The 27,392-nt window shown below is 55.5% G+C and overlaps 3 protein-coding genes across 5 annotated transcripts; all 3 read right to left on the reverse strand.

Moving 5' to 3' along the window:
• Window positions 1-29: 29 nt before the first annotated feature.
• POLA2 (DNA polymerase alpha 2, accessory subunit) lies at window positions 30-11,861 on the reverse strand (the record flags this gene model as incomplete). Its single annotated transcript, XM_080635810.1, has 19 exons — window positions 30-742; window positions 1,262-1,388; window positions 1,741-1,800; window positions 2,013-2,119; window positions 3,716-3,824; window positions 6,817-6,890; window positions 7,005-7,043; window positions 8,198-8,316; window positions 8,924-8,966; window positions 9,047-9,109; window positions 9,193-9,348; window positions 9,437-9,525; window positions 9,647-9,840; window positions 9,917-10,023; window positions 10,115-10,169; window positions 10,322-10,407; window positions 10,491-10,618; window positions 11,511-11,662; window positions 11,767-11,861. 19 exons carry the CDS (start codon window positions 11,859-11,861, stop codon window positions 596-598), a joined length of 1,950 nt encoding a protein of 649 aa, XP_080491936.1. The 3' UTR covers window positions 30-595.
• A 368-nt stretch (window positions 11,862-12,229) lies between these two features.
• On the reverse strand, window positions 12,230-20,747 carry CAPN1 (calpain 1). Of its 3 annotated transcripts, XM_080635752.1 has the most exons (23): window positions 20,634-20,747; window positions 20,132-20,267; window positions 18,379-18,646; window positions 18,176-18,245; window positions 17,632-17,750; window positions 17,067-17,200; window positions 16,829-16,997; window positions 16,644-16,727; window positions 16,485-16,570; window positions 16,333-16,407; window positions 16,061-16,221; window positions 15,801-15,979; window positions 15,519-15,530; window positions 15,188-15,399; window positions 15,068-15,107; window positions 14,931-14,996; window positions 14,788-14,845; window positions 14,616-14,680; window positions 14,413-14,481; window positions 14,233-14,311; window positions 14,023-14,139; window positions 13,101-13,159; window positions 12,230-12,779 (listed from the first exon to the last, which is right to left on the reverse strand). In XM_080635752.1, the coding sequence occupies exons 3-23, from the start codon at window positions 18,643-18,645 to the stop codon at window positions 12,753-12,755; spliced, it is 2,148 nt and encodes a 715-aa protein (XP_080491878.1). In that variant the 5' UTR covers window position 18,646; window positions 20,132-20,267; window positions 20,634-20,747; the 3' UTR covers window positions 12,230-12,752. The 3 variants fall into 3 exon arrangements, 1 of the variants encoding a protein (XP_080491878.1); XR_013958573.1 differs by lacking the exons at window positions 12,230-12,779; window positions 13,101-13,159 and having other exon boundaries at window positions 14,081-14,139; window positions 14,413-14,477; XR_013958572.1 differs by lacking the exons at window positions 12,230-12,779; window positions 13,101-13,159 and having other exon boundaries at window positions 14,024-14,139; window positions 14,413-14,477; window positions 14,931-15,107.
• Window positions 20,748-21,656: 909 nt separating this feature from the next.
• SPDYC (speedy/RINGO cell cycle regulator family member C) lies at window positions 21,657-24,287 on the reverse strand. The gene is made up of 5 exons (XM_080635706.1): window positions 24,118-24,287; window positions 23,931-23,989; window positions 23,719-23,804; window positions 22,786-22,957; window positions 21,657-22,014 (listed from the first exon to the last, which is right to left on the reverse strand). The coding sequence occupies exons 1-5, from the start codon at window positions 24,245-24,247 to the stop codon at window positions 21,874-21,876; spliced, it is 588 nt and encodes a 195-aa protein (XP_080491832.1). The 5' UTR covers window positions 24,248-24,287; the 3' UTR covers window positions 21,657-21,873.
• Window positions 24,288-27,392: the final 3,105 nt, after the last annotated feature.

The raw sequence follows: 27,392 nt of genomic DNA on the forward strand, positions 1-27,392 counted from the left end.
CCTTTTCCCACCCTGGGATTGGAGCTTAAGGAATGTCGGGAGAACACTCAGGGGATTTGAATTCACTTTCAGCTTCCTCATCAGGAATTGGAGGGGAAAAGGAAGGAAAACTGCTTCAAGCCCAACCCCACGCCGGGATGTTCCCGATGTCATTCCCTGGCGCCAGAGAATTGCTTTCCAACTGATTAAACCCCATATCCCATAATGAGGAAGCGCGGCACAAACAACATCACCCAGGGGATGAATCCAGGACAGCTGAAGATTCCAGCCTCTTTTCCATGCCAGGATTCCCCTTTTCCATGGGGAAGGCCAGCTGGAGCATCCCTCTTTGTCAGCCTAAGGAGTGGGACAACGTAACCAGCCCATGAACAGCCCCACAGGCCACCAACAGCCGCTGTGCTGAGGGTTCATCGATCCCTCAGGGATGAACAGGCGAAGCAGAGCCCCGGCTGTGTCCGGGTGTTGCGGGAGGAGGGTGGGCTCCGCACAATGGGAGCGGTTGGGGTGTTGTTGAGCACGGTTCCAGGTGTTTGACCAGTCCCGGTGTAGCAGTCGGGTTGTAGGCGGTCGGATTAAAGAGCTCCATCCTGGTCACTCAGATCTTCACAACCTGAGCGGCGACACAGGGGCTCTTGCGCTTGCCCCCGGTGTTGTCCCGCTGCAGGTACAGGCAGCCGTAGGTACCCCCGACCGTCCCCTTCGTCAGCCGCCCGGGGTTGATGCAGACACAGCCCAGCACTTCCTGTGGGAATACCAGAGCTGGGTGCGGAGGGCTGTAACGACAGCTGATCCAATGGCAACAACCATCCGGCTACAGCCAATCCAGGTGCTGATGGCCACAACCCGTTGGCTACAGTAGACCTGGATGCTGACAGCCACCCAGCTACAGCCCGTCCGGATGCCAACAGCCACCTGGTTACAGCTGACGGGGTGCTGATGCCCACAACCCATTGGCTACAGTCGACCTGGGTGCCGAGGGCTGTGACCTACCAGCTACAGCCCATCCAGATGCCAGCAGCAACCCAGTTACAGCCGATTGGGTGCTGACAGCAAGGACCTCCCATCTACAGCCCATCCAGATGCTGAGGGCTGTGACCTACTGGTTACAGCTGATCTGGATGCAACAGCCACCAGGTACAGCTGAGAACTGTGATCCATCAGTTACAGTCAGCACCGTGCTTTGTTCCGGCTGTCACCCGGGTTTTGCCCAAGCCTGTTGGGTTTGGGGGGTACTTGAGCGGGTGTTTGTGCTCCGCCTGACCTTAACGAAGTACCGCAGCTCCGAGGGGGTGACGAGGACGTCCGGGGTGACCGGTAACGACGCGTAGCTGTAGAAACTCTCGTAGTCAATGTTCAGCTCCTCCGAGGGGGGGTACAATGGGTAGTAACTACCGATGGAGGCGGGGGGGAAGAGGTTACCACAGTCAGGAACAACCACCTCCGCCTGTAGCAACAGGCCTGGCACACACCGATGGGTGAGTTTGGGGTGGAAGAGCTGTTTGTGGTTCTTTCGGCTGTCCCTAAGGGCCGCTGGGGCCGGCTGACATACACTATGCCGGAGGATTTAGGGTAAACCCTTCGGAATCCGGTTCTTAATGGGGAACAAACCCCCCAAAAGTAATGGTTTAGGGTCAAAAAGAGACTTCTGAGGGGAAGATGGTGGGAATGACATAGGAGATCCCTCGTTTGGCCCCAAAAAAAGCCCTTTTAGGGGTCTGAGTGGTTGTGGCAAGGCCTCACCTTCTCTGCGTCAGGATGTGCTTCAGGATCCGCGTGAACCGGTCCGAGATCCCGGAGGAGCTGTAAAACCATTAAGGAAAGGGTGGGAAAGGCCAAAGAACAGGCTGTGAGTAATGAGACATGAGGCCATTTACAGCCAGGAGCTGCTGTGCCGGGCACTGGGCTCTGCCTCTGCATCACCGAGCGGGAACACATCCGGATCCTGCGGATCTGGGGCTGGATCCATCCACCAGCAGGAGATTCCCAAATCCCGGCTTCCGGCCGGCACCCACCTGCTGATCTCCTCGGCTCCCATGTGGAAGAGCAGGTCGGTGGAGGTGAGGCCCAGCACGACGCCGTCCACCTCCAAGGTGCAGGGGTCCGATACGAAGTGCACGCGCTGTGGAGAGAGGGGTGGGCTGTGGCTGAACCCACCCAAACCAGACCTAAACCAATCCTAAACCACCCAAACCAGCCCTAAACCAATCCTAAACAACCCAAACCAGCCCTAAACCAGTCCTAAACCAGCCCTAAACAACCCAAACCAGCCCTAAACCAGTCCTAAACAACCCAAACCAGCCCTAAACCAGTCCTAAACCAGCCCTAAACAACCCAAACCAGCCCTAAACCAGCCCTAAACAACCCAAACCAGCCCTAAACCAGTCCTAAACAACCCAAACCAGCCCTAAACCAGTCCTAAACAACCCAAACCAGCCCTAAACCAGTCCTAAACAACCCAAACCAGCCCTAAACCAGTCCTAAACAACCCAAACCAGCCCTAAACCAGTCCTAAACAACCCAAACCAGACCTAAACCAGCCCTAAACCACCCAAACCAGGCCTAAACCAGTCCTGAACAACCCAAACCAGCCCTAAACCAGTCCTGAACAACCCAAACCAGCCCTAAACCAGTCCTAAACCACCCAAACCAGCCCTAAACCAGTCCTAAACAACCCAAACCAGCCCTAAACCAGTCCTAAACCAGCCCTAAACCACCCAAACCAGCCCTAAACCAGTCCTAAACCAGCCCTAAACCACCCAAACCAGCCCTAAACCAGTCCTAAACAACCCAAACCAGCCCTAAACCATGTCCTAAACCACTCAAACCTGCTGTAAACCACCCTGAACCAGTCCTAAACCACCAAACCTGCCCTAAACCAGTCCTTAAACACTCAAACCTGCCCTAACCTACCCTCAATCAGTCCTAAACCACCCAAACCTGCCCTGAAACGGTCCTAAACCACTCAAACCTGCCCTAAACCACCCCAAACCCAGCCTAAATTGCCCCAAACCTGCCTTTAAATGCTGTAATCACTGCGAGTTTCCCTTCGACACCCCTAAAATAGTCTTAAAACGCCTCGACCCTGACCTAAAACATCACAATCACGGGGAGCTTCCTTTAAACACCCCAAACCCCATCCTAAAACGCCCCAAATCTGCCCTCAAACCCACCACAGTCTGAGCTTTCCTTGAACCAATCCCAAACCGCTCCAAATGCATCCCAAACTACCCCAAACCTGCCCTAAAACGCTGCCATCCCACACAAGTCCTCCTTAAACATCCTTAAATCAGTCCTAAACCACCCCAAATTTACCTCGAAACCCCCTTAAACACCCAAAATATCCCCCAACCCCCCCCCAGCAGCGTGGCTGGATTCCCAGGAGCAATAAAAGCTGTTCCCTTGGCCTAAAACGAGTTAAATCAAGGAATTTTAACCCAAAACGGGCTGGGGGAGGCAGGTTTCCTGCAGTTCCATTCCCTATTTGCCAGGTTTCCGCTCCCAAATCCCTTCTCCCCCAGGACATCAGGAGTTTGCTCCCAAAGGGAATATTCCGGGGGGCAAGAAATCACTGCCGGGTGGGAACCAAGAGCGAGAACCTCAAAGGAAAAGAGGGATTTCACCCCAAAGCCCAGCAGGATTGGAAGGATTTGATGGAAAACCACCGGGGTTTTTGGGATAAGCAGCATGGGAATGGGGGGAGCAGGGGGGGTGGTACCTGCTTGTCCTCCTTGGGCAGCTCCGGGTGGTGGAATGGGGGCTGTGGGTAGACGCAGTCGTGGTGGACGTCGCGTGCCGAGGGCACGAACACGAGCTGGGAGCCGGCGCTGTCGGAAACCCAGGGATAAGAACAGGCACAGAAACAGCCTCAGCCTCAGCCCCAGCCCCTGCAGGGGGGTTCCAGCGGTGCAGAAGAGCCGAAAGGGGCTGAAATCCCCCCAAAAGACGCTCAGGTGCAGAGGGAGGGGTGTTGCGTCCCCGCGTGAAGAGGGGTTGGGGACACAAAGAGGTGGTTTGGGGCATAAGGAGGTGGGTTTGGGTGTTTTGGGGTGACCCGGGGTGGTTTGGGGCATAAGGAGGTGGGTTTGGGTGTTTTGGGGTGACCCGAGGTGGTTTGGGGCATAAGGAGGTGGGTTTGGGTGTTTTGGGGTGACAGGAGGTGGTTTGGGGCATAAGGAGGTGGGTTTGGGTGTTTTGGGGTGATTTGGGGCATAAGGAGGTGGGTTTGGGTGTTTTGGGGTGACCCGGGGTGGTTTGGGGCATAAGGAGGTGGGTTTGGGTGTTTTGGGGTGACCGGAGGTGGTTTGGGGCATAAGGAGGTGGGTTTGGGTGTTTTGGGGTGACCCGAGGTGGTTTGGGGCATAAGGAGGTGGGTTTGGGTGTTTTGGGGTGACAGGAGGTGGTTTGGGGCATAAGGAGGTGGGTTTGGGTGTTTTGGGGTGACCCGAGGTGGTTTGGGGCATAAGGAGGTGGGTTTGGGTGTTTTGGGGCGACCGGAGGTGGTTTGGGGCATAAGGAGGTGGGTTTGGGTGTTTTGGGGTGACCCGGGGTGGTTTGGGGCATAAGGAGGTGGGTTTGGGTGTTTTGGGGTGACAGGAGGTGGTTTGGGGCATAAGGAGGTGGGTTTGGGTGTTTTGGGGTGACCCGGGGTGGTTTGGGGCATAAGGAGGTGGGTTTGGGTGTTTTGGGGTGACCGGAGGTGGTTTGGGGCATAAGGAGGTGGGTTTGGGTGTTTTGGGGTGACAGGAGGTGGTTTGGGGCATAAGGAGGTGGGTTTGGGTGTTTTGGGGTGACCCGAGGTGGTTTGGGGCATAAGGAGGTGGGTTTGGGTGTTTTGGGGTGATTTGGGGCATAAGGAGGTGGGTTTGGGTGTTTTGGGGTGACAGGAGGTGGTTTGGGGCATAAGGAGGTGGGTTTGGGTGTTTTGGGGTGACAGGAGGTGGTTTGGGGCATAAGGAGGTGGGTTTGGGTGTTTTGGGGTGACAGGAGGTGGTTTGGGGCATAAGGAGGTGGGTTTGGGTGTTTTGGGGTGATTTGGGGCATAAGGAGGTGGGTTTGGGTGTTTTGGGGTGACCCGGGGTGGTTTGGGGCATAAGGAGGTGGGTTTGGGTGTTTTGGGGTGACCCGAGGTGGTTTGGGGCATAAGGAGGTGGGTTTGGGTGTTTTGGGGTGACAGGAGGTGGTTTGGGGCATAAGGAGGTGGGTTTGGGTGTTTTGGGGTGATTTGGGGCATAAGGAGGTGGGTTTGGGTGTTTTGGGGTGACCCGGGGTGGTTTGGGGCATAAGGAGGTGGGTTTGGGTGTTTTGGGGTGACCGGAGGTGGTTTGGGGCATAAGGAGGTGGGTTTGGGTGTTTTGGGGTGACCCGGGGTGGTTTGGGGCATAAGGAGGTGGGTTTGGGTGTTTTGGGGTGACCGGAGGTGGTTTGGGGCATAAGGAGGTGGGTTTGGGTGTTCTGGGGTGACCGGAGGTGGTTTGGGGCATAAGGAGGTGGGTTTGGGTGTTTTGGGGTGACAGGAGGTGGTTTGGGGCATAAGGAGGTGGGTTTGGGTGTTTTGGGGTGACCGGAGGTGGTTTGGGGCATAAGGAGGTGGGTTTGGGTGTTTTGGGGTGACAGGAGGTGGTTTGGGGCATAAGGAGGTGGGTTTGGGTGTTTTGGGGTGACAGGAGGTGGTTTGGGGCATAAGGAGGTGGGTTTGGGTGTTTTGGGGTGACCCGAGGTGGTTTGGGGCATAAGGAGGTGGGTTTGGGTGTTTTGGGGTGACCGGAGGTGGTTTGGGGCATAAGGAGGTGGGTTTGGGTGTTTTGGGGTGACAGGAGGTGGTTTGGGGCATAAGGAGGTGGGTTTGGGTGTTTTGGGGTGACAGGAGGTGGTTTGGGGCATAAGGAGGTGGGTTTGGGTGTTTTGGGGTGACAGGAGGTGGTTTGGGGCATAAGGAGGTGGGTTTGGGTGTTTTGGGGTGATTTGGGGCATAAGGAGGTGGGTTTGGGTGTTTTGGGGTGACCCGAGGTGGTTTGGGGCATAAGGAGGTGGGTTTGGGTGTTTTGGGGTGACAGGAGGTGGTTTGGGGCATAAGGAGGTGGGTTTGGGTGTTTTGGGGTGACAGGAGGTGGTTTGGGGCATAAGGAGGTGGGTTTGGGTGTTTTGGGGTGACCGGAGGTGGTTTGGGGCATAAGGAGGTGGGTTTGGGTGTTTTGGGGTGACCCGGGGTGGTTTGGGGCATAAGGAGGTGGGTTTGGGTGTTTTGGGGTGACAGGAGGTGGTTTGGGGCATAAGGAGGTGGGTTTGGGTGTTTTGGGGTGACAGGAGGTGGTTTGGGGCATAAGGAGGTGGGTTTGGGTGTTTTGGGGTGACCGGAGGTGGTTTGGGGCATAAGGAGGTGGGTTTGGGTGTTTTGGGGTGACCCGGGGTGGTTTGGGGCATAAGGAGGTGGGTTTGGGTGTTTTGGGGTGATTTGGGGCATAAGGAGGTGGGTTTGGGTGTTTTGGGGTGACCCGGGGTGGTTTGGGGCATAAGGAGGTGGGTTTGGGTGTTTTGGGGTGACAGGAGGTGGTTTGGGGCATAGGGAGGTGGGTTTGGGGATGACCTGAGGTATTCTGGAGCAGGATGGGACATTTGGGGGTGTTCTGGGGGGGTGACACGAGATGTTTTGGGGGGTCCCCCACCCCTCAGCATGTGTCACCCGGCATCAGGCCGTGCTGTTGCCTCCTTGCTCCTCATCCATGCTGTCCCCCCCAACAGCAGGGACAACGCTGTCCCCAAGCATTCCCAGCTCTTTTCCCCTTGGATTTGCCCCGTATCCCACAGGAATATCCCTACCTTCTCGTCCCTTCGATGATTGTCTTCAGGCAGAGCTTGAAGACGTCAGAGAAGGACCCCAGGAGCTGGCAGCTCTGGGAGGTGGGGGGAAAACAATGGGATTTGCCCAATTCCGTTGTCTTTTGGGGTGTACCTGCGGGATCCCCCCCCCATAGGTGAAGCCAATGGGACCCCAAATCCTCCCTCACCTCCACTTGCTCGTGTTTGGCATCCAGGAATGGCCCAAACTGGAAAGAAACAGTGAAAATGAGGAAAACCCCAACACGTGGGGACCCAAAGGTGGGGTTTGTTACTGGAACTCCCGTTTTATCCTATAATCCCAAAGGATTCAGGGAAAATGGAGTCTGGGTGGGAAGATGGATGAAAGAAACAGGGGTTTCCCAAGCAGGAACTCAAGCCTTGGATCAGGGGCTGCCCAAAGAGCCAAATTTGCTCTTAACAGGAGGGTTGGTCATTTTAGGGTGAAAACCAGGTTTTCTTGGTCATGTAGGGTGATAAACCAGGGGGTTTGGTTACTTTAGGGTGAAAAAAAAGGGGATTTGGGGGCACTTTGGGTGAGAAATGGGATTGGTTTGGTCACTTCAGGGTGAAAACTGGGGGGCTTGGATCACTTTAGGTTGAAAAACAGGGGGTTTTGGTCACTTTAGGGTGAGAAATGGGGGCTTTTGGTCACTTTAGGGTGAAAAACAGGGGGTTTTGGTCACTTTAGGGTGAGAAATGGGGGCTTTTGGTCACTTTAGGGTGAAAAACAGGGAGTTTTGGTCACTTTAGGGTGAGAAATGGGGGCTTTTGGTCACTTTAGGTTGAAAAACAGGGGGTTTTGGTCACTTTAGGGTGAGAAATGGGGGCTTTTGGTCACTTTAGGGTGAAAAACAGGGGGTTTTGGTCACTTTAGGGTGAGAAATGGGGGCTTTTGGTCACTTTAGGGTGAAAAACAGGGAGTTTTGGTCACTTTAGGGTGAAACCTGGGGGCTTTTGGTCACTTTAGGGTGAAAACTGGAGAGGTTTGGTCACTTCAGGGTGAAAATCAGGGGTTTTGGTCACTTTAGAGTGAAAATGGGGGTAGTTTGCTCACTTTAGAGGGAAAGTCTGGGGTTTTTGGTCACTTTAGGGCGACAACCTGGTGGTTTGGTCACTTTACGGTGAAAACTGGGGGGTTTTGGTCACTTCAGGGTGAAAAACGGGGTTCTTGGTCACTTTAGGGTGACAACCCTGGGGTTTTTGGTCACTTTAGGGTGACAACCACGTGATTTGGCCACTTTAGGGTGAAAACGGGTGTTGTGGGGTCACACCAAAGGCACCTCTTCCCTTCATGGCTGCTTGTGGAGGCTTTGATGCTCGGGTACCGCGTTACCGACACCAGGACCCGGTGGGGCCTCACCAGGATGCAGACATCGGGGCGGTCGCGGGTGATGACGGTGACGAGGTCGCTGAGCGGGTCGTAGCCGATGCTGTCAGATGGGGTGTAGGGACCACAGGCCACCAGCACCATCCGCTGCTCTGGGGGGGGGGGGGAAACAGGGGGTTCTGAGGCACCAGAGGCAGTTTAAGGGGTGAGAAAAGGGGGTTAAGGGGCAAAAAGGGGTGTTTGAGATGGAAAAGGGTGTTTGGGGGACAAAAAGGGGTGTTTTGGGGAGGAAAAGGGGTGTTTTGGGGAGGAAAAGGGGTGTTTTGGGGACGAAAAGGGGTGTTTGGGGGCCTGGGGGGTAAAAAAAGGAAGTGAGGGATAAAATAGAAGGGGGCAAAAAGGAGTGTTTGAGGGGCAAAAAGGGTGTTTTAGCGTCTGTGGGGGGTAAAAAACAGGGAACGGGGGGCAAAATAGAGGTTTAGAGGAGAGAAAAGGGGGTTTGAAAGAGAGAAAGGGGCTGGAAGGGGACAAAATGGGGGGTTTGGGGGTAAAAATCAGGGTCTGGAGGGACAAAAAGGGGGGTGGGTGACAAAAAGGGGGGTGGGTGACAAAAAGGAGGCTTAAGGGACACAAAAGGGGGGTTGAAAGACAGGAATGGGGCTTGAGGGGAGAAAAAGGGATAATTTGGGGTGAAAAAGAGGGGTTTGGGGGGGGGGGGAAGAGCATTTTGGGAGGGCAAAAAGGGGGATTTGGGTTCACCTGAGGCTGGCTCTGGCGGGGTGTGGAAGGGAAGAGGCACCCCCTGTGGAGAAACCATCAATTGCCTCAAAATCCCCTTTTTTCACCCCAAAACCAGCCCCACTGGGGGGATGCTGCTGTCACCTCGTAGAGCTTGGACACCACCATCCTCCTCCCGGTGCTGTTGGTCCCCTCCAGCGCCACCACCTATGGGCAAGGGAGCAACCAGGGGTGAGGAGGAGTGGGGTGAGGAAGGCTTGGGGGGGGGTCCTGGCCCTCCAAAAGCACACCTGGCCTGGGAAGAGGGAATATTCCCTCAATTCCGATAGATCCAAGGGGATTTGGCCACCGGAGGAGTGCTCCCGGTCGCCCTCCAGCACCACGGACTTGGCGTTGAGCTTCCCGTTGGCATCGCACCCAATCTGGCCCAGCACCGTCACCGGTTCCTATGGGACACAACAGCACCCCCAAAACCAGGTGGTTTCACCCCAGAACACCACGTGGATGCCCTTGGAATGGTGGCGATGGGATCACCTGTGCGGGAAGCGACACCGAGGTGAAGTCCTCGAGGTGATGGTGGCTCTTCAGTGCATTGCCAAGCTCCTCGATCCTCCATAACAACACTATGGGGTGAGACAAAGCGTAGGCTACACCCCAACACCGCAGTGGTGACTGTTGGGGAGGGGGGGGTGGGTGTGTGTCATCTCCCCACATCCCACCCCAATTCCAGGCTCACGGCATCACCTTCCCGGACATCGAGTGCTTTTTGGAACATGAATTTGTAGGCTTTGGTCAAGTTTTCGCCCGGAGAACCAAACAGCCCCAGGGTACAACCGCGGCCGCCGTGCCCGCTCCAGGAGGGCCCCTGGATGGAGCCGAATGAGGCCACCACCTCGCCGCGGCTGCCGCGCGCGCTGTACTTCTGGGAGGGGGTGACGCTGTGGGGGCAACAAGCGGAGCGATGGTGACAACCCCCATCGGGTCCCGCCGCCGGTCCCGGTGTCCCGGGGTTACCTGGGGGAGAAGCTGCTGGGGGAGAAGAGGGTGTAGGGGCTGCGGGAGGAGAGGCTCCGCTTGGGCCGCGGCGTCTCCGGGGTGGAATTGGGGCGTTTCTGGGAATTCTGAGGGGGAAAAGAGCCATAAAGGTTATTTTAGGGGCTGGATTTTGAGGCAGAAAATGGTAGATTTGGGGGTGAAGGTGTTGGTGCACACCTTGGATGGCGTGGTGTAGGCATCCAGCAGCTCATCCTCCTCTTCCTCATCAAGGCTACCGGGTTGTTAAGGAGCACCCAAAGCTCTTGTTTAGGGGGGACACCCACCAACACCCCCCCAAAGCTGTCAATTCCTCCCCTTAACAACAAAGCAGGGAACACCTTAAAGCCCTGTTTATAGGAATCACCCCCAAATCCATTGGGATACAGCTCCTGGAGAGAGTGGACGTCGTGGAGGCCACTGTAGCGGTTGTCCCTCTTCCGGGGGGCTCTGCTGCTGCGCTTGATGAGGACCTGGAGGAGGAAGAGGAGGAGAGGGGTGAGCATCATCCCCCCCCTTCTCCTGGTGGTTATGGGGGTACCGGGGACCCCCCCACCTCGTGCTCGAAGGCGTCGAGGCTGTCGCTGGAGAGCTCAGTGCCGAGGTCCTTGCTGGTGACGAAGGCCAACAGCTCGTTGGCCAACGCCACCGGGCCCAGGCCGTGGGTCAGGCACAGCTCCACCACTGCGAGGAGGGGTAACGGTGTCTTGGGTGCAGCCGGAACCACCCAAACCCCCCCAACACCCCTAAAGCCCCTTTAAACACCTCCAAACCACTCAAACCCCCTTCCAACACCTCCCAGGAGACCCTCAAACCACTCAACACCCCCCTATAGCCATCCCCCAACACCCCTAAAGCACCCGAGCACCCTCCAACACCCCTAAACCTCATTTAACCCCTCAAATACCACCCCTGAACCACACAAACTGCCTCCAACACCTCCACTAACACCCCTAAACCCGCTCAAACACCTCCATGGCACCTTTAAACCTCCATTGCCCCCTCAAACACCTCCATGGCACCTTTAAACCTCCGTTACCCCCTCAAACACCTCCATGGCACCTTTAAACCTCCATTGCCCCCTCAAACACCTCCATGGCACCTTTAAACCTCCGTTACCCCCTCAAACACCTCCATGGCACCTTTAAACCTCCATTGCCCCCTCAAACACCTCCACGGCACCTTTAAACCTCCGTTACCCCCTCAAACACCTCCATGGCACCTTTAAACCTCCGTTACCCCCTCAAACACCTCCATGGCACCTTTAAACCTCCGTTACCCCCTCAAACACCTCCATGGCACCTTTAAACCTCCGTTACCCCCTCAAACACCTCCATGGCACCTTTAAACCTCCATTGCCCCCTCAAACACCTCCATGGCACCTTTAAACCTCCACTGCCCCCTCAAACACCTCCATGGCACCTTTAAACCTCCGTTACCCCCTCAAACACCTCCCCTGTCACCCCATAACCACCCAAACCTCCCTCAAACGCGTCCCTTGACACCCCCGGAAGGTCCCTGAGCCCGCTCCAACACCTCCCCCGCCTCCCCGGCCGCCCTCCCCCGGTGTCCTCACGCCTGGCGGGGACGTCCTCGTCCCGGCAGCACAGCTCGAACAACCGCAGCTCCCTCAGCACCGCCTCGGCCGACACCGGCTCCGGTTCCTCCGGTCGCTCCGGCTCCGCCATGCCGGCACCGAAAAGCCCGCGCGGGCGCGACACCGCCGCGCTTGACGGCAGAGGGGGAAGAGGGCGGAGCCGTGCCTTATAAGGAAGAGGCGGGGCAGCGCTAGGTGAGAGGCGGGGCTATGCAGATTAAGGGGGGGAACTGACCAATCGGAGAGGGCATGAGGAGGGGGCGTGGCCGGGGCAACCCCCAACTGCCCCCCTCCCGCCGGAAAGGAGGAAAAAGGCGGGAACTTTCCCATCCTCCCGGGGGTTCCCTTAGCAGATCCCACAGGATCCATCCCTGATAGGATCCAACCTTATCCCTGACGGGATCCACCCATACCCCTGACAGGACCCGTCCCTATCCCGACGGAATCCATCCCCCTCCTTCACAGTATCCATCCCTGCCAGAAACCATCCCTATCCCGACAGAATCCATCCCCCTCCTTTACAGGATCCATCCCTGCCAGAAACCATCCCTATCCCGACAGAATCCATCCCCCTCCTTTACAGGATCCATCCCTGACAGGATCCCAAATATCCCTGCCTAATCCCAACATAATCCCTAAACAGACACCCTGGCACCTGGGTGGAAACGTGCCACTGGCTTCTCCTCAGCTCCCGATGGGTTGGAGCGGGAATGGTGGGATTTGCCCTGCGGTAGAGCTGGATGAGGGGGAAGGAGCAGTGGGAAAACCACTTTAATAAACATTCCTTGGAATTTTATCCCTTGTTTTTAATTTATATCGTAAAAAACCACTATTTTGGCACCCGGGAAGCAGAAGATCCCTGTCGGAGGCGGAAGATCCCTGTTGGAGGCGGAAGCGGGAAGCAATGGCGGTTGTGCTGGGGGGCCCCCACACCCGGGGACCCCCCCCTCCGGCTCCTTCCGTCATCTGAAGAAGCACCAAAAGCTTGGGAATTCTCCCCAGAACCTCCAAGCAGAGGCAGGGGAAGGAGCGTTTCCTTGGCAAAGCGTGGCCGGGTGTCCCGGTATCCCGGTTTGGGGGTGATTGTGGGTGCCTCACGCAGCCCACACCCCCCCAAAAAACACCCGTCTTGTGCTGGGAATCAAGGAAAAAGCCAAAAAAGAGGGAAAATCCAGCACGGTGACGCCGGTGGCTCCCGCTGGGAAGGCACTTGGGGTCTGCTCAGGCGAACATGGTGAGCTGGAGCCACTGCGAGGAAGAGCAGGGTTGAGGAAGGGGCTGGAGGGTGTTGGGGGGTGTTGCAGGGTGTCGTTGGGGGGTGTTAATGGGAGGTGTTGGTGGGGATGTTGTTGGGGTGCTGTGGGGTGCTGCTGGGGGTGTTGAAGGGTGTTTGTAGGCGGTATTGGGGTGCTGTTGGGGGTGTTTGTAAGGTGGTATTGGGGTGTTGGGGGTGCTGTTGAGGGGTGTTGCGGGGTGCTATTAAGGGGGTTGCTATGGGGTGTTAAGGGGTGTTGTAGGGTGTTGTTGTGGGCTGGTGGTGTGCTGTGGGGTGTCAGCACCCGCCGGTACCTGCAGCAAGTCGAAGGTGACGACACCGTCCTGGTCCACGTCCATCGCTTGGAAGAACCCTGCAGGAGGGAACAGGAGGTGACTCGGTGGGAAAAGTGCAGAATGGGGTGGGATTTAAGGGGAAAAGCTGGGTCAAAACAGGATTTAAGGGGAAAAGTTTGGAATAAAACAAGATTTAAGGGGAAAAGTTGGGAAAACGCAGCAGGATTTAAGGAGAGAAATTAGAAAAACAGAGCAGGATTTAAGAGGAAAAGTTAGAAACCAAGGCAGGATTCAAGGGAAAAAAACCAGGAAAGTGAGGAAGGATTTAAGGCGAGAAGCTGGGAAGAAATAGGGTTTAAGGGAAAATATGGGAAAACCCAGCAGGATTTAAGGGGGGAAATAGAAAAATGGGAAGGACTGAAGGGGGAAAGTTGGGAGAAAAACAGGATTTAAGGAGATGTCAGGAAAAAAACACAGAATTTAAGGGGAAATTCAGAAAAAAGCGCTTTTCCTGTAGGGTTTTCTCACACTTTTCCTGTTCGATTCCATGGAAAAGCTAGATTCTGGGAGAAGTTGGGAAAACTCCAAGGGAGCTGAAGGGGAAAACTGGAAACCCCAGAGCGCTGAACAGGAAAAAGTGTAAATAACAGGAGGTTTCCGGAGGGAAAATTGGAAACCCCACTTTTTTTCCCATTACAAAGTCCAAAACCCAGCTGGGTTCAACAGGAAAAGCCGGAAAATGGGATTTAAGAGGAAATTTGGGGGGGGGCTGGTGTCTGACTTTTGAACTTAAATCCTGCTTTTTTTGCAGTTTTCCCCACTTTCCCCTCAACTCCCATGGGGTTTTCCCATGGAACTGAATGAGAAAGTAAGGGAATAAATCCTGTCAATCCCAGTTTTCCCCCATTTTCCCTGTTCCCGGGCTGGGAATGGTGCTCACGGAACATGGTCTCCAGGCGCACGAGGCAGCAGACGAAGTTGTCGAAGTCGATGGCGAGGTCGGGCTCCGCGTAGCGGGTGATGATCAACTCGTGGAGCTTCTTGCTCAACTTATACCCTTTGGGGCATCAAATCACCCATAAAACGAACTTAAAACCACCAGAGGGAAGGTGGGAAAGGTGGGAATTAAGTTGGGAATCCCGGGACGTACCCGCCGCTTCCAACGCCATCCGCATCTCGTAGCTGCTCATGCTCCCGGATTTATCCAGGTCGAACTTGCGGAAGATGCTCTGTGCCCCCCAAAACACACAGCAAGGGGTCACCAGGAGGGGGGACACCCCCAAATCCCAGCCTCATCCCCCTCGGAATTCCCCCCTGCCCCTGGACCCACCAGGTAGTTGCGGATCCGGTTCCACAAGACATTGAACTCCACCAATCCCAGCTTCCCGTTGCCGTCTTTCTGCAGGGTGGAGGCGTCAAGGAAAATGGGGTATCCATGGGGAATGGGGTATCCATGGGGAATGGGGGATCCATGGGGAATGGGGTGGGGGTTGCACCCCCAAAATCAACCCCACGGCCAGGGCTGCTGGATACATCCATGAGGTTGACCATGCTGCGGCAGGACTCGGCGCTGAAGCCTTTGGTCCGGAGATCCTTATCTGGAAATCAGGCGGTGGTTACTTGACGGAATGAGTTTGATCCCAACCAAAGAGGGTTTTCCACTCGTCTTCCCGGTGAATCCCAAGATCCCGCCCCGGCGGCTCACGTTTGCCAATGATGCGGTTGAGGATGGTCTGAAGCTCCGTGACGCTGATCTCCATGTCCTACGGGGAGGAAGGAGATGGGGTGCTCTCCATTGAACCGCATCCCAACCACCACCAGTGTCACCGTCACCGTCACCACACTTACCGGTCCAGCCAACTGCTTGAAGAGCGCCTTGAAGTTGTCATCGATTTGGCTTTCGGAGAGCACTTTCTGAGAGAGAAAAGGGCTGGTTTGGTAAAGAAGCAGCACCACGGCACCATGCAGCGGCCAGCTCCGCTCACCTCATCCGGCAGCGTCGCTTGGATCTTGTCATCCATTTCCCTGCAGAGATAACGAAGAGGAGTTTGGCCTCTGGAACCATCCGGGGCTTCGTCAGCGCTCGGGAGGCGTCTCCCACTCACTCAGTGCCGGCTTTCTTCTCGGAGAAGACGCGGAGGACGAAGTCTCCTTCCTTGTTGGGCTCGAAGGTGGAGGGTACCACGATGTACTCGCCCGGCGGGAGCCGGAACCGCGTGCTCACCTCCCGCAGGTTGATGAACTGCTCCGAGCGGGCGCGCGAGGCGTTGGCCAGGAAGAAATCCCGCTTGAGGTGCACGCCTGACTTCCCCACGTGCTGCCGGAAGGGAATGGAATGGGGTTCCCAATGCAACACCTGAAAAAACAGCCGCCCAGCCCCCCAAAAACACCCTCCGGTGCTGCCTGGTTCGGCGTTGGTAGCGTTCATGTACCCACCTCGGGAGGAACCTGTAGGGAGAGGAGAGCAGAGGTTGAGGGCATGCGGTTGATGCCAGTTGACATCAGTAGACACCAATTGACATTGGTTGACACCAGTTGACACCAACTGACATTGGTTGACACCAGTTGACATCAATAGATACCAACTGATGTTGGTTGATGTTTGTTGACACCAAGTGTCCCCCACTGATGTCATCTACCTCTGACTGATGCCAGCTGACATCAGTTAATGCTGGCTGATCCCAACTGACGCCAGTTGGCTTTGGCTGACACCAGTACCTCATAGACAGCGAACCCGATGGTCTCCATGTCCTTGCCGTAGCGGCGCTCGCGGCGCCGGTTCTTCTGCATCAGCGCCAGGAGGAAGCTGCAGCCGGGCTCGCGCCCACCCTCCTCATCCCCGGTGTCGTCCACCTCTTCCAGCTGGATCTTGAACTGTGGGTTTATCCAGAAAGTGGCTGGAAGAAGAGCCAAAAGAGGTTAAATCGATGCCAAAAGCGGTGGGTTTGGGGGTGAAACTCCTCACCAACAGTGCCTACCGGGGTAGTTCCTACAGCCGCCGGCCGTGCTGCCGCGGCGCCATGTCCCGTCATAGAGGCGCGTGTTCCACTTGCGGAATTTGCGGGATTGGAGAGCGTCCGGGGTGAGGTTACAGATCTCCAGGCGGGTGAATTCCCGCAGGAAATCCCGGAAGGACATCCTAGAGGAAGAGGAAGGACCAGAGGGTGAGAGCGGAAGGTTTTCCCTCTTTTCCTGGTGTGACACGGTCGGGAAAAGGTGGTGGGGTTTTCCTTCATCCCTCGTCGCTTACCAGAATTCCCCGTCCTCCATCCTGACCATCAGCTGCTGCCGCAGCGCCGGCTCCACCGCGTTCCACTCGGATGAGCTGCCGGTGGCAAATGGAACTCACCCCAGGGCCAGCCCATGGCGTTACCACTAACGGAGCCCCGGCTGGGTCCTCACCTATCACTCCACGGTCCCGTCCACTCCACTTCTCCCCAGGGATTGCGCATACGGATCAGCCCCAGGGATTGCCCACGGTAGTTGATCTGTGAACGGCACCATCAAGCCCCTCGACCCCAAAACTGCCATTTTTCACCCCAAAACAGTGTCGCCTCTCACCTGCTTGGCTCCCGTCACCGAGTACGCGTGTCCCTTCACCAGCTTCTTGAACGTCACCGCCTCCATGTCAAAGGCGCTTGTTATCTGCAGGGCAACACGGTGGTGGCGTTACCGCCTCGCCGCGCCGGTGGTGGAGGAAGGAGCCCCAAAACGTGGTATTTTGGCCCCAAAGCAAGGCCCCTCACATCGATGGAGCAGCCGAGCAGGGAGCCGCGTTCCAGCGCCTTGAGGATGATCCGGTAGAGGTCCGCGGGGGGCTTGCGGAGGTCGTACCACTCTGTCACGCCGCCGGTGAAGTCCTCAAAGCCCTCCGAGGTGCTGCCACCTGCGAGTGCCTCGTAGCAGCCGTTCACCCTGCAGGATTGCACCGTTCCAGGAGGTATTCAACCCAAAACGAGCAGGAGGAGGAGGAAGGGGACGCACTTGGCGTAGGCTTTCTCCAGCAGCGCGCTCCAGAACTCGCTGCCCTCGGCCGAGTGCACGAAGAGCAGCTTCCCGTCCTTGGTGGGCAGGTAGTCATCCACCACCACGTCCAGCCACTCGCCAAACTGCCAGATCTGCAGAGAGGAGGAGGAGGAGGGAACCCCCTTGGTTTTGAAGCTCAGGGGGGGGTTTGGGGGGAGAAAAGAGCCCTTTTGGGGGTCCTGCAGCGCGTGGCCCCGGCAGGATGCTGCAGCAAGGAGATGGTGGTGGTGGCAAAGGTGGGGGATGAACTTGGGGGATGTTTCATGGTGGAAAGCGCCTGATTTGGCACCAAAGCGGTGGAGGGAGACAAAATTGCAGAGGGTAAGCCCAAAATGGTTGATTGCTCTCCAAAATAGTGGTGACGAGCCCCAAATATGGATTTGAGCCCCGAACTGGTGCATTTGAGCTTCCAAATGGTGGAGGTGATGCTGAAACTGGTAGAGGGGACCCCAAACTAGCAGATTTGAGGCCCAAACTGGTGGATTTGAGCCCAAACAATGGCACTGGGGGTTAAGCCGCTCACCTGGAAGTGGAAGATCCCAGCGTATCCGTGCTGGAAGCTCTGCCCGTGCGGCACCACGCGGTGCAGGAGAGTCTCATTGAGCGTGAGGGATGCGATGGCCGCCAGCAGCCAACAGTCCCCTGTGGGCAGCGGCCACCGGTTACCGGTCATGCTGTGGCCACGGCACCCAGGTTGACCAAGCCCCCCCCCTCCAGTGTCTGAAAGGGGCTACAAGGATGCTGGAGAGGGATTCTTCAGCAGGGACTGGAGGGATAGGACAAGGGGTGATGGGTTCAAACAGGAGCAGGGCAAGTTCAGGTTGGAGATAAGGAAGTTCTTCCCTATAGGGATGGTGGGACACTGGAATGTGGTGCCCAAAGAAGTGGTAAACGTTCCATCCCTTGCAGTGTTCAAGGTGGGACGGGCCTTGGGTGATATGGTCTGGTGTGAGATGTCCCTGCCCATGGCAGGGGTGGGAACTGGATGATCTTAAGGTCCCTTCCAACCCAAACCATTCCATGATTCCATGGAAACTGGGACAAGGCATCGCGGCGGCGTTCCCTACCCAGCGCTCCCTGGCAGATATCGGTGCGTGTGGCTCCATCCACAATGAACTGCGGGCGCGAACACAGCTCCTATGGGAAAAGCCACTGGGTCCATCAGCACAATTCACCCAACCCCCCCCAAATTTGGAGGTTGAAGGGGTTTTCCAAGCACGGATCGGAAATTCCATCCCAACTGGTGAAGCTGAGGAGCGCCGCTACTCACCGTCGGCCTCTTCCATTGGACACCGTAGGTTTTGGAGGTGCCGGGGCCGAGCTCGCGGAAGCCGAGGGAGCCGGGAGCCGGTGGGAAGGTTGGGTCGCGGAAGAGGCTTCCGGAATTCCGGCATTCCTCAAGCAAGCGCCCGTAGTCCTGGCCCAGGTAGCGCACGGCGTTCTCGTGCTGGCCCAATCCCAGCGCCTTGGCCCGCTGCCGCTGGACCTGCGCCGAGACGCCGGTGCAGTACACGGGCACGATGGGCGGCTCCGCCATGCTGGGATGCGGGAAAACAAGCGGGAAATGGGGAAACCAGGGAAAAGCGAGTGCTAGAACCACCCCTGCTGAGAGGATCTGGGGGGGGGGGAATTGGGAGTTTGGGGGAGAAATTTGGGAGATTTTGAGAATTTGGGGGATATTTGGTGTTTATTTGGGGATGCTTGGGGGGGAATTGTGGATTTCTTGACGGATTAGGGGGATATTTAGGGATTTTAGTGGGAATTTGGGGATATTTGGAGGTGATATGGGGATTCTCAGAGGGATTTAGGGGGAGCTTGGGGATATTTTGGGAGGATTTGGCTGTTTTGTTTTAGGGGATTTGAGGCCTTTTGGGGGGATCTGGGGAATTTTGGAGGGAATCTGGGGTTTGGGGGGAGTTAGGGGGTTTTAGGGGGGCTGTAGATTTCTGTGGGAATTTGGTGGAGCTTTGGGGGGGATTTTCCAATTTGGGGGAGTATGTGTGAAGTTTTGGGAGTGTTGGAGGGTTCGGGGGGGATTTAAGGGGAAATTTGGGGCGTTGGGGGATATTTAGGGGGATCTGGAGTGGATTTGGGGATCTTTGCAGGGGGATTTGGGAATTTGGGGTCTGCTTTAGGATCCCCCAGGAGCAGCTTGGACAAAAAAGGGGGATTTTGCCCCGACCCCTCCTGTTGGGTGTTACTAAACCCAACTCTGCCGATCCTGGGGAGGCCCTATTTTGGGGGGAAACCCCTCTAAAACGGGCCGTAACCCCCCCAAACGTGGGGCCCCGCTTGAGCCGCTCTGGGGTGATTCGGGTGAAACCAACGCTACCGTTTTGGGACAAAACCCCGGAGTTCAGGGGGCGGGGAATCCCTCCCCCTCCTCTCACACGCACTCCCCCCCCCCTCCGCGGCAGCTGCTCCCCGTCTGTCACCCAGTGAGCCTCAAATCTTCGGGTTTCACCTCAAAACGGCCCCGGGGGGGGAAGAAGCAAACCCCAATGATGGGAATTCCAGCAGTGGGGAAGCCCCAAATGCTGCCGGATCGAAGGGAAACGGCTCCAGGAACTGGTCGTGCCGGTCGAGGCGTGTGCCAGGGCCGCTCCCCGCAGCTCAGCCCCGGGCGCCGCTCTCACTGCGCCCCTGAAGGCCTCAATGACACCCGGGGGAGCTTCATTAAGCACAGAGGAGTTAACGAGGCGCTCATTAGAGCAGCTCAGGGAGTGCCAGGGAGGTGACAGCGGTGCTGGTAGCGCGGGTCCCACCAACATGGACCCGGGGGGGGGTTCTGTCACCCCAAAACCCAGCCCAACATTGGGGGGGGGGGTCAGGGCTCCCAAAACTAAAGATTATGCCCCCAAAAAGCACTAATTATGCCCAAAATGAGGGGTGAGGAGTGGGGGAAGTCCCTAATTCCCCCTCATCCCCACCCCAGAGCAGATCTGGGGGGGCACAACTGAGGCCTAACTCATAGGGTGCTCATGGGACCCCCCCCCTAGAGTGGGACCCCTCCCAAAACATACGGGTTTTGGCACAGCAGGACCGAAATCGGCTCTTTTCAGCCCGTTTCCAGGGTGCCGGTGCCCTGGCAGGTGCCGCGGGGCAGAGCCTGGGCCCGGTGACGGCGGCACTTCGGCGGCCGCGTCTCCTCCAGCGGCACTGGGGAGAAAATGAGGATAAACCAGCCAAAAATGCCTCAATTCTGAGCAAAACCACTTAAACCCACCCAAAATCCCCCATTTCCCCCCTCCCTAGGATTAATAATCCCCAAAAAAGCACTTTTTGGGGGTAAAGCAACAACTGGAGGGGAACACAAGGGACCCCCAAAGCTCCCAACCCCTTCCCAGTGCTGCAAATGGAGGAAACCAGGCCCCCAAACACTGGGATTTGCCCATTTTCCCTGGGTTTTGCCCCGATCCGGAGTTGTGTAAGTTGTGGAGCAGGGAAGCTGCTCCGGCACCCGGCCATGGGGGAACCAGGGACCCCCCTGCCGCCGCCCCCCCACCCGGGGACACCGGGACGTACCTGGCTGCAAAGGGGGGGGGTGGGGACACACTCCCGGCCACGTTTTGGGGTGAAATCAAAGGAAAAGAAGCAAAATCCCGTATTCCCGGCAAGTCTTCCCCGAGAAGGAAGAAGAGACCGGGGTGAACCCGCCTCCCCCCCGACTCCGCCCAGCACCGCCCCGCCCTGGGGGGGAGGGGGAATGGGGGGAAAGGGATGGGTTTGGGGGTGGTTTTGGGGCTGTTTCTAACGTTTTGGGGTCTCTTGTGCTCGGGGTTTTGGCTGCAGGGGGCTGGGCAGCAGCACACGTGTGCACAGGGCTGGGACACACATGACATGTGTAGAGGGCTAGGATGTGTGTGTGTGGATCCAGGCACATACATGGGACACACGTGAACAACTGGGATCTACATGGAAAGCAGGGACACACGTGTAAAGGGATGGAACGTGAGTGTACAGGGTTGAGACACAGGAGGCCACACATGGGACATGTGCAAAGGGCTGGGTATGAATGCCGCATACACGTGGGGACATGGCTGGGACATGTGCATGGGCTCAGAACACATGTGGAGAGCAACATGCATGAAACATACATGTGCAGAGAACCAGAACACGTGCGCTGAGAGCTGGGACACACACACACAAGATGAACACACACGTGCAGGGGCCTGACCCCCCACTGTGTGCAAGGCTGGGGCACACGTGGCATGTAACAGTACATGTATGGAACACAACACGTATGTAACACATGTCCCTACCTGCCCCTGGGAGGGGTTCCTTTTACTGGCAGCTGCTGCTGTGGGGAGAGAGGAACAGCCACAGGTTGGGGGGGGGCCAAGGGGGGCAACCCTCCCTCCCCACCCCCTCATTTTGGGGTCCCCCTAACCCCCCACTCTTCTTTTTTACCCATTTCCCCTTTTTCCCCTCACATAAACCACAATAACAGTCATTACACATCATGTTTAATCCTCTGTTGCCCATTTTCCCTTCTTTTTGCGTGAAAAAGGGGGTGGGGGCAGGTGCTGAGCCTCACATAGGAGAGAGATACATGAATTTTGAGGCAAACCCCAAGAAAAATAGGGAAAATCATCGGGCAGCAAGTACAAAACAAGCCATTAGGGGTGACTTTTATCCATCATGGTTATAAATAAGGGGAGATATTGCCAAAAATTGACCATTAAAACCCCCCGGGGAGAGACACAGACAAAAAGGTGCATTGCAGGTGCAGAGAGGCCCCAGTTTTGGCTGGTTTCAGCCTAATTCAGTGCTGTTTGGGGCAGCCGAGGACGAAGCCGTCGCTCTCTTCCTCCTCCTCACCCCGGTGGTAGGGGCGCACGGCCCCACTGCGCTGAAGGGGGCGCTCCCGTAGCCAGGCCCAGTGCTGGGGAGCAGCTGCCATCACCTGGAGGGGAGGGCAGAGCTTTTTGGGGTGAAACCCAGTGGTTTAGGGACTTACGCTGTAACACAGCTCCCTGTCCCTCCCACAAGCCTGTTTTGGGGTGAAAATGGGGTACTTTAGGGGCGAAAATGCCACATTTGGGGGTGGGGTGGGTGTCAAAAACACCACGTAAGGGAGGTCAAACCCACCACATTTGGGGCTCAAAAATGCTACATTTGAGGGGAAGGTGTCAAAACCCCCACTTTTGGGGGGAGATTGGCTCAAACACACCATGTTTTGGGGCTTAAAACCACCATATTTGGAGGGGATTGGGTCAAAAATGCCACTTTGAGGGAGAGATGGGCTCAAACCCATCACTTTCAGGGGGAGATCAGCTCAAAAATGCCACTTACGGAGGGAGCCTTTTGGAAGAATGAAAACCACCCCCTTTCGGGGCTCAAAACCACCACTTTTGGAGGGAATTGGGTTAAAAATGCCACTTGCATGGGAGATTGGCTCAAAGCCACTACATCTGGGGCCTCAAACTCACCACATTTAGAGAGAATGGGGTCAAAAATGCTACTTTCAGGGGGAGATCGGCTCCAAAATGCCACTTTTGGAAGGGGACCGAGTCAAACCGGCCCCATTCTGAGGCTCAAACCCACCCCATTTAATCTCTCTTTTGGATTTTAGGGGCTCCTTAAGGCCTGGTTTCCCCTCGGGGGGGGGGGTGTCTTCGGATCATCCCTGTGATTTTGGGGTGAGTTTGGGGTGTTTCGGGGCTCTCACACCCACCTCCTCACAGGAGAACCGGCTGACGGCCGCCCTGTAGCTCATGCGGGCCCAGAGGCAGTCACGGCGCCAAAGGAAGCGGGGCAAGAGCCGGCGCCAACGGCGGCCCAGGGCCCATGGGAAGATGCGGTACTTGTGCTGCTCCTCATCCTCTTCCATGTCACTCGCCAGGTACCTGCAGGGGGAAGGATGGGCTGGAATTGGTGGATGGGAAACTGAACATGAGCCGGCTTCAGTGTGCGCTTGAGCCCAGGAACCAGCCGTATCCTGGGCTGCATCAAAAGGAGCGTGAGCAGCAGGTCCAAGGAGGTGATCCTGCCCCTCTACTCTGCTCCCATGAGATCCCACTTGGAGCACTGTGTGCAGCTCTGGTGTCCTCATAAGGACATGGAGGCCATGAGGATGCTCAGGGGCTGGACCACCTCCTGTATGGAGCCAGCTGAGACCCCAGAGGAGCTTCCAGCATCTGAAGGGGGCTACAAGGATGCCGGGGATGGATTCTTCGTCAGGGATTGGAGGGATAGTACAAGGGGCGATGGGTTCAAACTGAAACAGGGGAAGTTTAGGTTGGAGATAAGGAACAAGTTCTTTACTGTAAGGGTGCTGAGGCACTGGGATGGGGTTGTCCAAGGAAGTTATGAATGCTCCATCCCTGCCAGTGTTCAAGGCCAGGTTGGATGGAATCTTGGTCTAGTGGAAGGTATCCCAGCCCATGGCAGGGGGGTTGGAACTGGATGATCTTAAGGTCCTTTCCAACCCCAGTCATTCTACGACTCTAAATCCCAGGAGTTGGGAATGATGGGAAGAGGATGAGGTGGCTCGCAGGGTGTCATCATGGCTCAGGGTTGGGGTTTGACCCCATAACAGCATCATTAGAGCCTGGCTTCATTAGTGAGCACCCTCATTAGCACCCCCAGGGCCCCATCAGCAGCTCACAGGGCAGCGAAGAGGTTGACGCGGGTGTACTGGCTGGTGGGCAGCCTGGCACGCTTGAAGTACGTCAGCGCCATCGCCAACAGGTACTGCAAAAGAAGGGGAAAAAAGGGGGATTTTAAGCAAAAAAGGGCTAAATTCAAGCAAAAAAAAAAAAAAAAGGGTGTTTTTTTGTTTAAAGAAACACTAAAATGGGGGTTATTTGAAGGTCTGACCTTATCGGAGATCATGCAAAAGACATCCACGGAGAAGAACTCCCTCACCACCCTGTCTTCTGCAAGAGAAAAACCACCTATTCTGTAAAAATAAGGATTTCTTGGGGGAAACTCCCAGTTTTGGGGTTTCTAGTGGGGGAGGGGTTGGTTTTCCTGGTTTTCAGGGAATCCTGGGATCGGCTCTCACCCAAGAGGTAGAAGAAGGCATTTTGCTCCCTGCAGTGCAGGTAGAGGCTGCGGGGGAGGCTGGCGGGGCTGGGGGGCTCCTCGTCAGATTCCCCCGCGTCGGGGTGGCCTTGTGGCAGTGGCTGCTTCATGGAGGGGGGGGCTTGGTCTGCGGGAGAGGGAAGAGGTGGGGAGCAGCCCAAAGCCCCCCCCGGAGCCTTTAATACCCTTAAAGCAAGCTCCGAGTGCCCCCCAAGGGCCCAAAATCAAATCTTTAACCCCCAAAAGCCCCAATATTCCCCCAAAATCAGCCCAACTCAAACCCCAAAAAGCTCAAAGGCCCCCCCCCAAAACCAGGCCAACCATTGAAACACCCCAAAGCCCCTCCAGACCCCCCCCTTTAACCCCTCCAAAAGACTCAAAGTCCCTTCCAAACCAAACCACATAAAGCACCCCAAAACCATCCCAAATGCCCAAAGCTCTCCCCAAAACCAAGCCAAATGTCCCCAAGTCCCCCAGCCCAGCCCTTTAACACCCCCAAAGGACAGATCAAGCACCCCAAAACCAAGCCCTTTAACCCCAAAAAGCCCCAAGCCCCCCTCAAAACAGACCCTTTAACACCCCAAAGCCTCCCAAAACCTGATCACGCCACACTCCCAACCCCCTCTCAAAGAATAAACCATTCAAAACCCACAACCCTCCCCAAAGTAACCCAAACTCCCTCAAAACTGACCCAAAACCCCAAAAAACTCCAAATCCCCCCCTAAAAACCCATAAATGAGCCATCCAAATCCCCCCCATTCCATTGAGCCAGGCAACACAGCAGCAGCACCTTGCACCCAACCAAAAACCAGCAGGTTTAAGAGGCTCCTTTGCCTCAAATCCTACTTTTTCCAGCAGTTCCAAGCATCAGGAACACCGCCAACACTGTCCCCAGTCAAGGTAGGCTCCTTAGCAAGCAATAACCCCACTTGAAGCCCAAACCCACCATTCTAAGGCTGGGGGTCCCTTTCCAGCCATTTCCAAGCTCTTCAGACTGCCCAAAATTAGAGATTTCACTTTAAAATGAGGAATAATTGTGGCTGAGGTCAATGTGCAAGTGAGCTTTAGCGGGGAATACTGAGGGGTTCATCCCTAGGGAAGCCTCAGGTTGGGACTGACCCAATTCTTCTCCACCTATTTGCTATTTTAAGTGGTTTTAAGGTGGAAAAGGGTGATATTAAGGCACAAAAAGCCATGTATTACAACAAACTCAGGTTTAACCCATTCTTGTTGTCAAAACCCAAAGGAACAGCAAATTCCCTCCTCCAGCCCTAAATCAGGCTGAAATAAGGTTTCTCCACATTAAAACCACCATTAAATCCTCATTTTATATTCTAATCCTCTGAAATCCCTATTTTCCAGTCAGATTTTGGGTGCCAATGCTGCCAAAACACCCCCTCAAATCGAAGTCAACCCAATTCCTCCTCACCCCCCCCCCATTTCCTCACGCCTCTACTTGTGAATTTGGGGTGTTTTCCTAATATTTCGTTATTTTTGGTGTTATTTAAGAAGCCACATGAAGGGAATGGCGCCTGCTTCGTCCCATGGGGGACACAGGGAGCACCCAGGCCAAATTTCTTTAAAAAGCCCCCAAATGCCTCAAAACTCATCAACTCAACAACAAAACCTATCAAATTAACGTTAAAACCCCTCTTCTTCCCCATTTCAGAGCACTGCATCAGAATCACCCCCGTGTCCAGGCACAGACTGGGAGTTCCCTCACAAACCATCACAAATGAGGATAAAAAGAGCAGTTTTAGTCCCATATCAGCACATTGCTGCTCAGAACAACATATTTGTGCTCAGAGACACTGAAACGCAGCGTTAATGCTGTGAAAAGGGGGGGGTGTTCTCCTCATTCCCATCCTCAAAGAGTTTCCACTTCCCAAGGCAGGATTAAAAGGACATAAAACACGGGAACAGAGCCCGCAGAGCTTGGAACCCCCCCCCTCCACGTCCCCCTGTGATAAACACATAAATGCATTGGGGTTTGCAAATCGTAGGTGTGGTTATGTGGCTATAACTGTGCAAGGTCACAATAACAGAAGCAAAGCTCACTGAAGACACACGATTAGGCAACAAGTTAAAAAGGGCAGAACTCTGGAGCAAAAGGGAGTCACACAGCAAAAGAAATTGTAAAGGTAAAAGAAAGACGGGGGGGGGCTTGATATAAGAGAAGCTGGTGCCTGGAAAACATAGAGTTAAAGTACTTTTTAGCTTAACTTAGGTTGTACGAAGAGAACAACGTTTGTTGTAAGCCTGTGGAATTCAGTGGCCCCACTAAACGTGAGTTAATTGTTTCACGCCAGTCTTCTAAGGTATCTTTAGCTTTAAAGGACAACATTTGTGTTGTAGGTCTGTGGTGAGGTAACAGGATTTAGGGGCCCCGCTAAACCTGAATGAGTTATTTCACCACTTATCAGTTAGTTTAGAGACAAAGCCTCCCAAACATCCTTCCTGCCCGGCCTGCAATCAGTTTTGCAGGAAGGTCACCCTGCTCTAAACCTTTGCTCCTTAACACAACAATTACACACATAGAATCACAGAATAGTCAGGGTTGGAAAGGACCTTAAAACCATCCAGTTCCAACCCCCTGCCACGGGCAGGGACACCCCACACTAACCCATGGCACCCAAGGCCTCATCCAACCTGGCCTTGAACACCGCCAGGGATGGAGCATTCACAACCTCCCTGGGCAACCCATTCCAGTGCCTCAGCACCCTCACAGTAAAGAATTTCTTCCTTAGATCCAATCTAAACTTCCCGTTTCAGTTTGAACCCGTTACCCCTTGTCCTGTCACTACAGTCCCTGATGAAGAGTCCATCCCCAGCATCCCTATAGCCCCCTTCAGACACTGGAAGCTGCTGTGAGGTACATAAACCTGTAACAACCATCAATCACTCGCACCTCCGCCTACAGTCATGCACCCAGCGCTGTCGCTTCTGCTTTATTGACTTTGCCCCTCAATAAAACCTTGTTATCTCATTTAGAGGAGTGAGTTCGTATTTAACATGATGATAAAAAGAGCAGTTTCAGTCCCGTAGCAGCACATTGTTGCTCAGAACAACGTATTTGTGCTCACGGACACTGAAACGCAGTGTTAATGCTGGGTAAAAGGAGGGCTTTCTCCTATTCCCATCCTCAAAGAGCTTCCACTTCCCAAGGCAGGATTAAAAGGACATAAAACACGGGAACAGAGCCCGCAGAGCTTGGAACCTCCCCCTCCACGTCCCCCTAACCGCACTCCCCTCACC

The sequence above is a fragment of the Psittacula echo genome, assembly GCF_963264785.1.
Source record: "Psittacula echo genome assembly, chromosome: 28".
NCBI lineage: Eukaryota > Metazoa > Chordata > Aves > Psittaciformes > Psittacidae > Psittacula > Psittacula echo.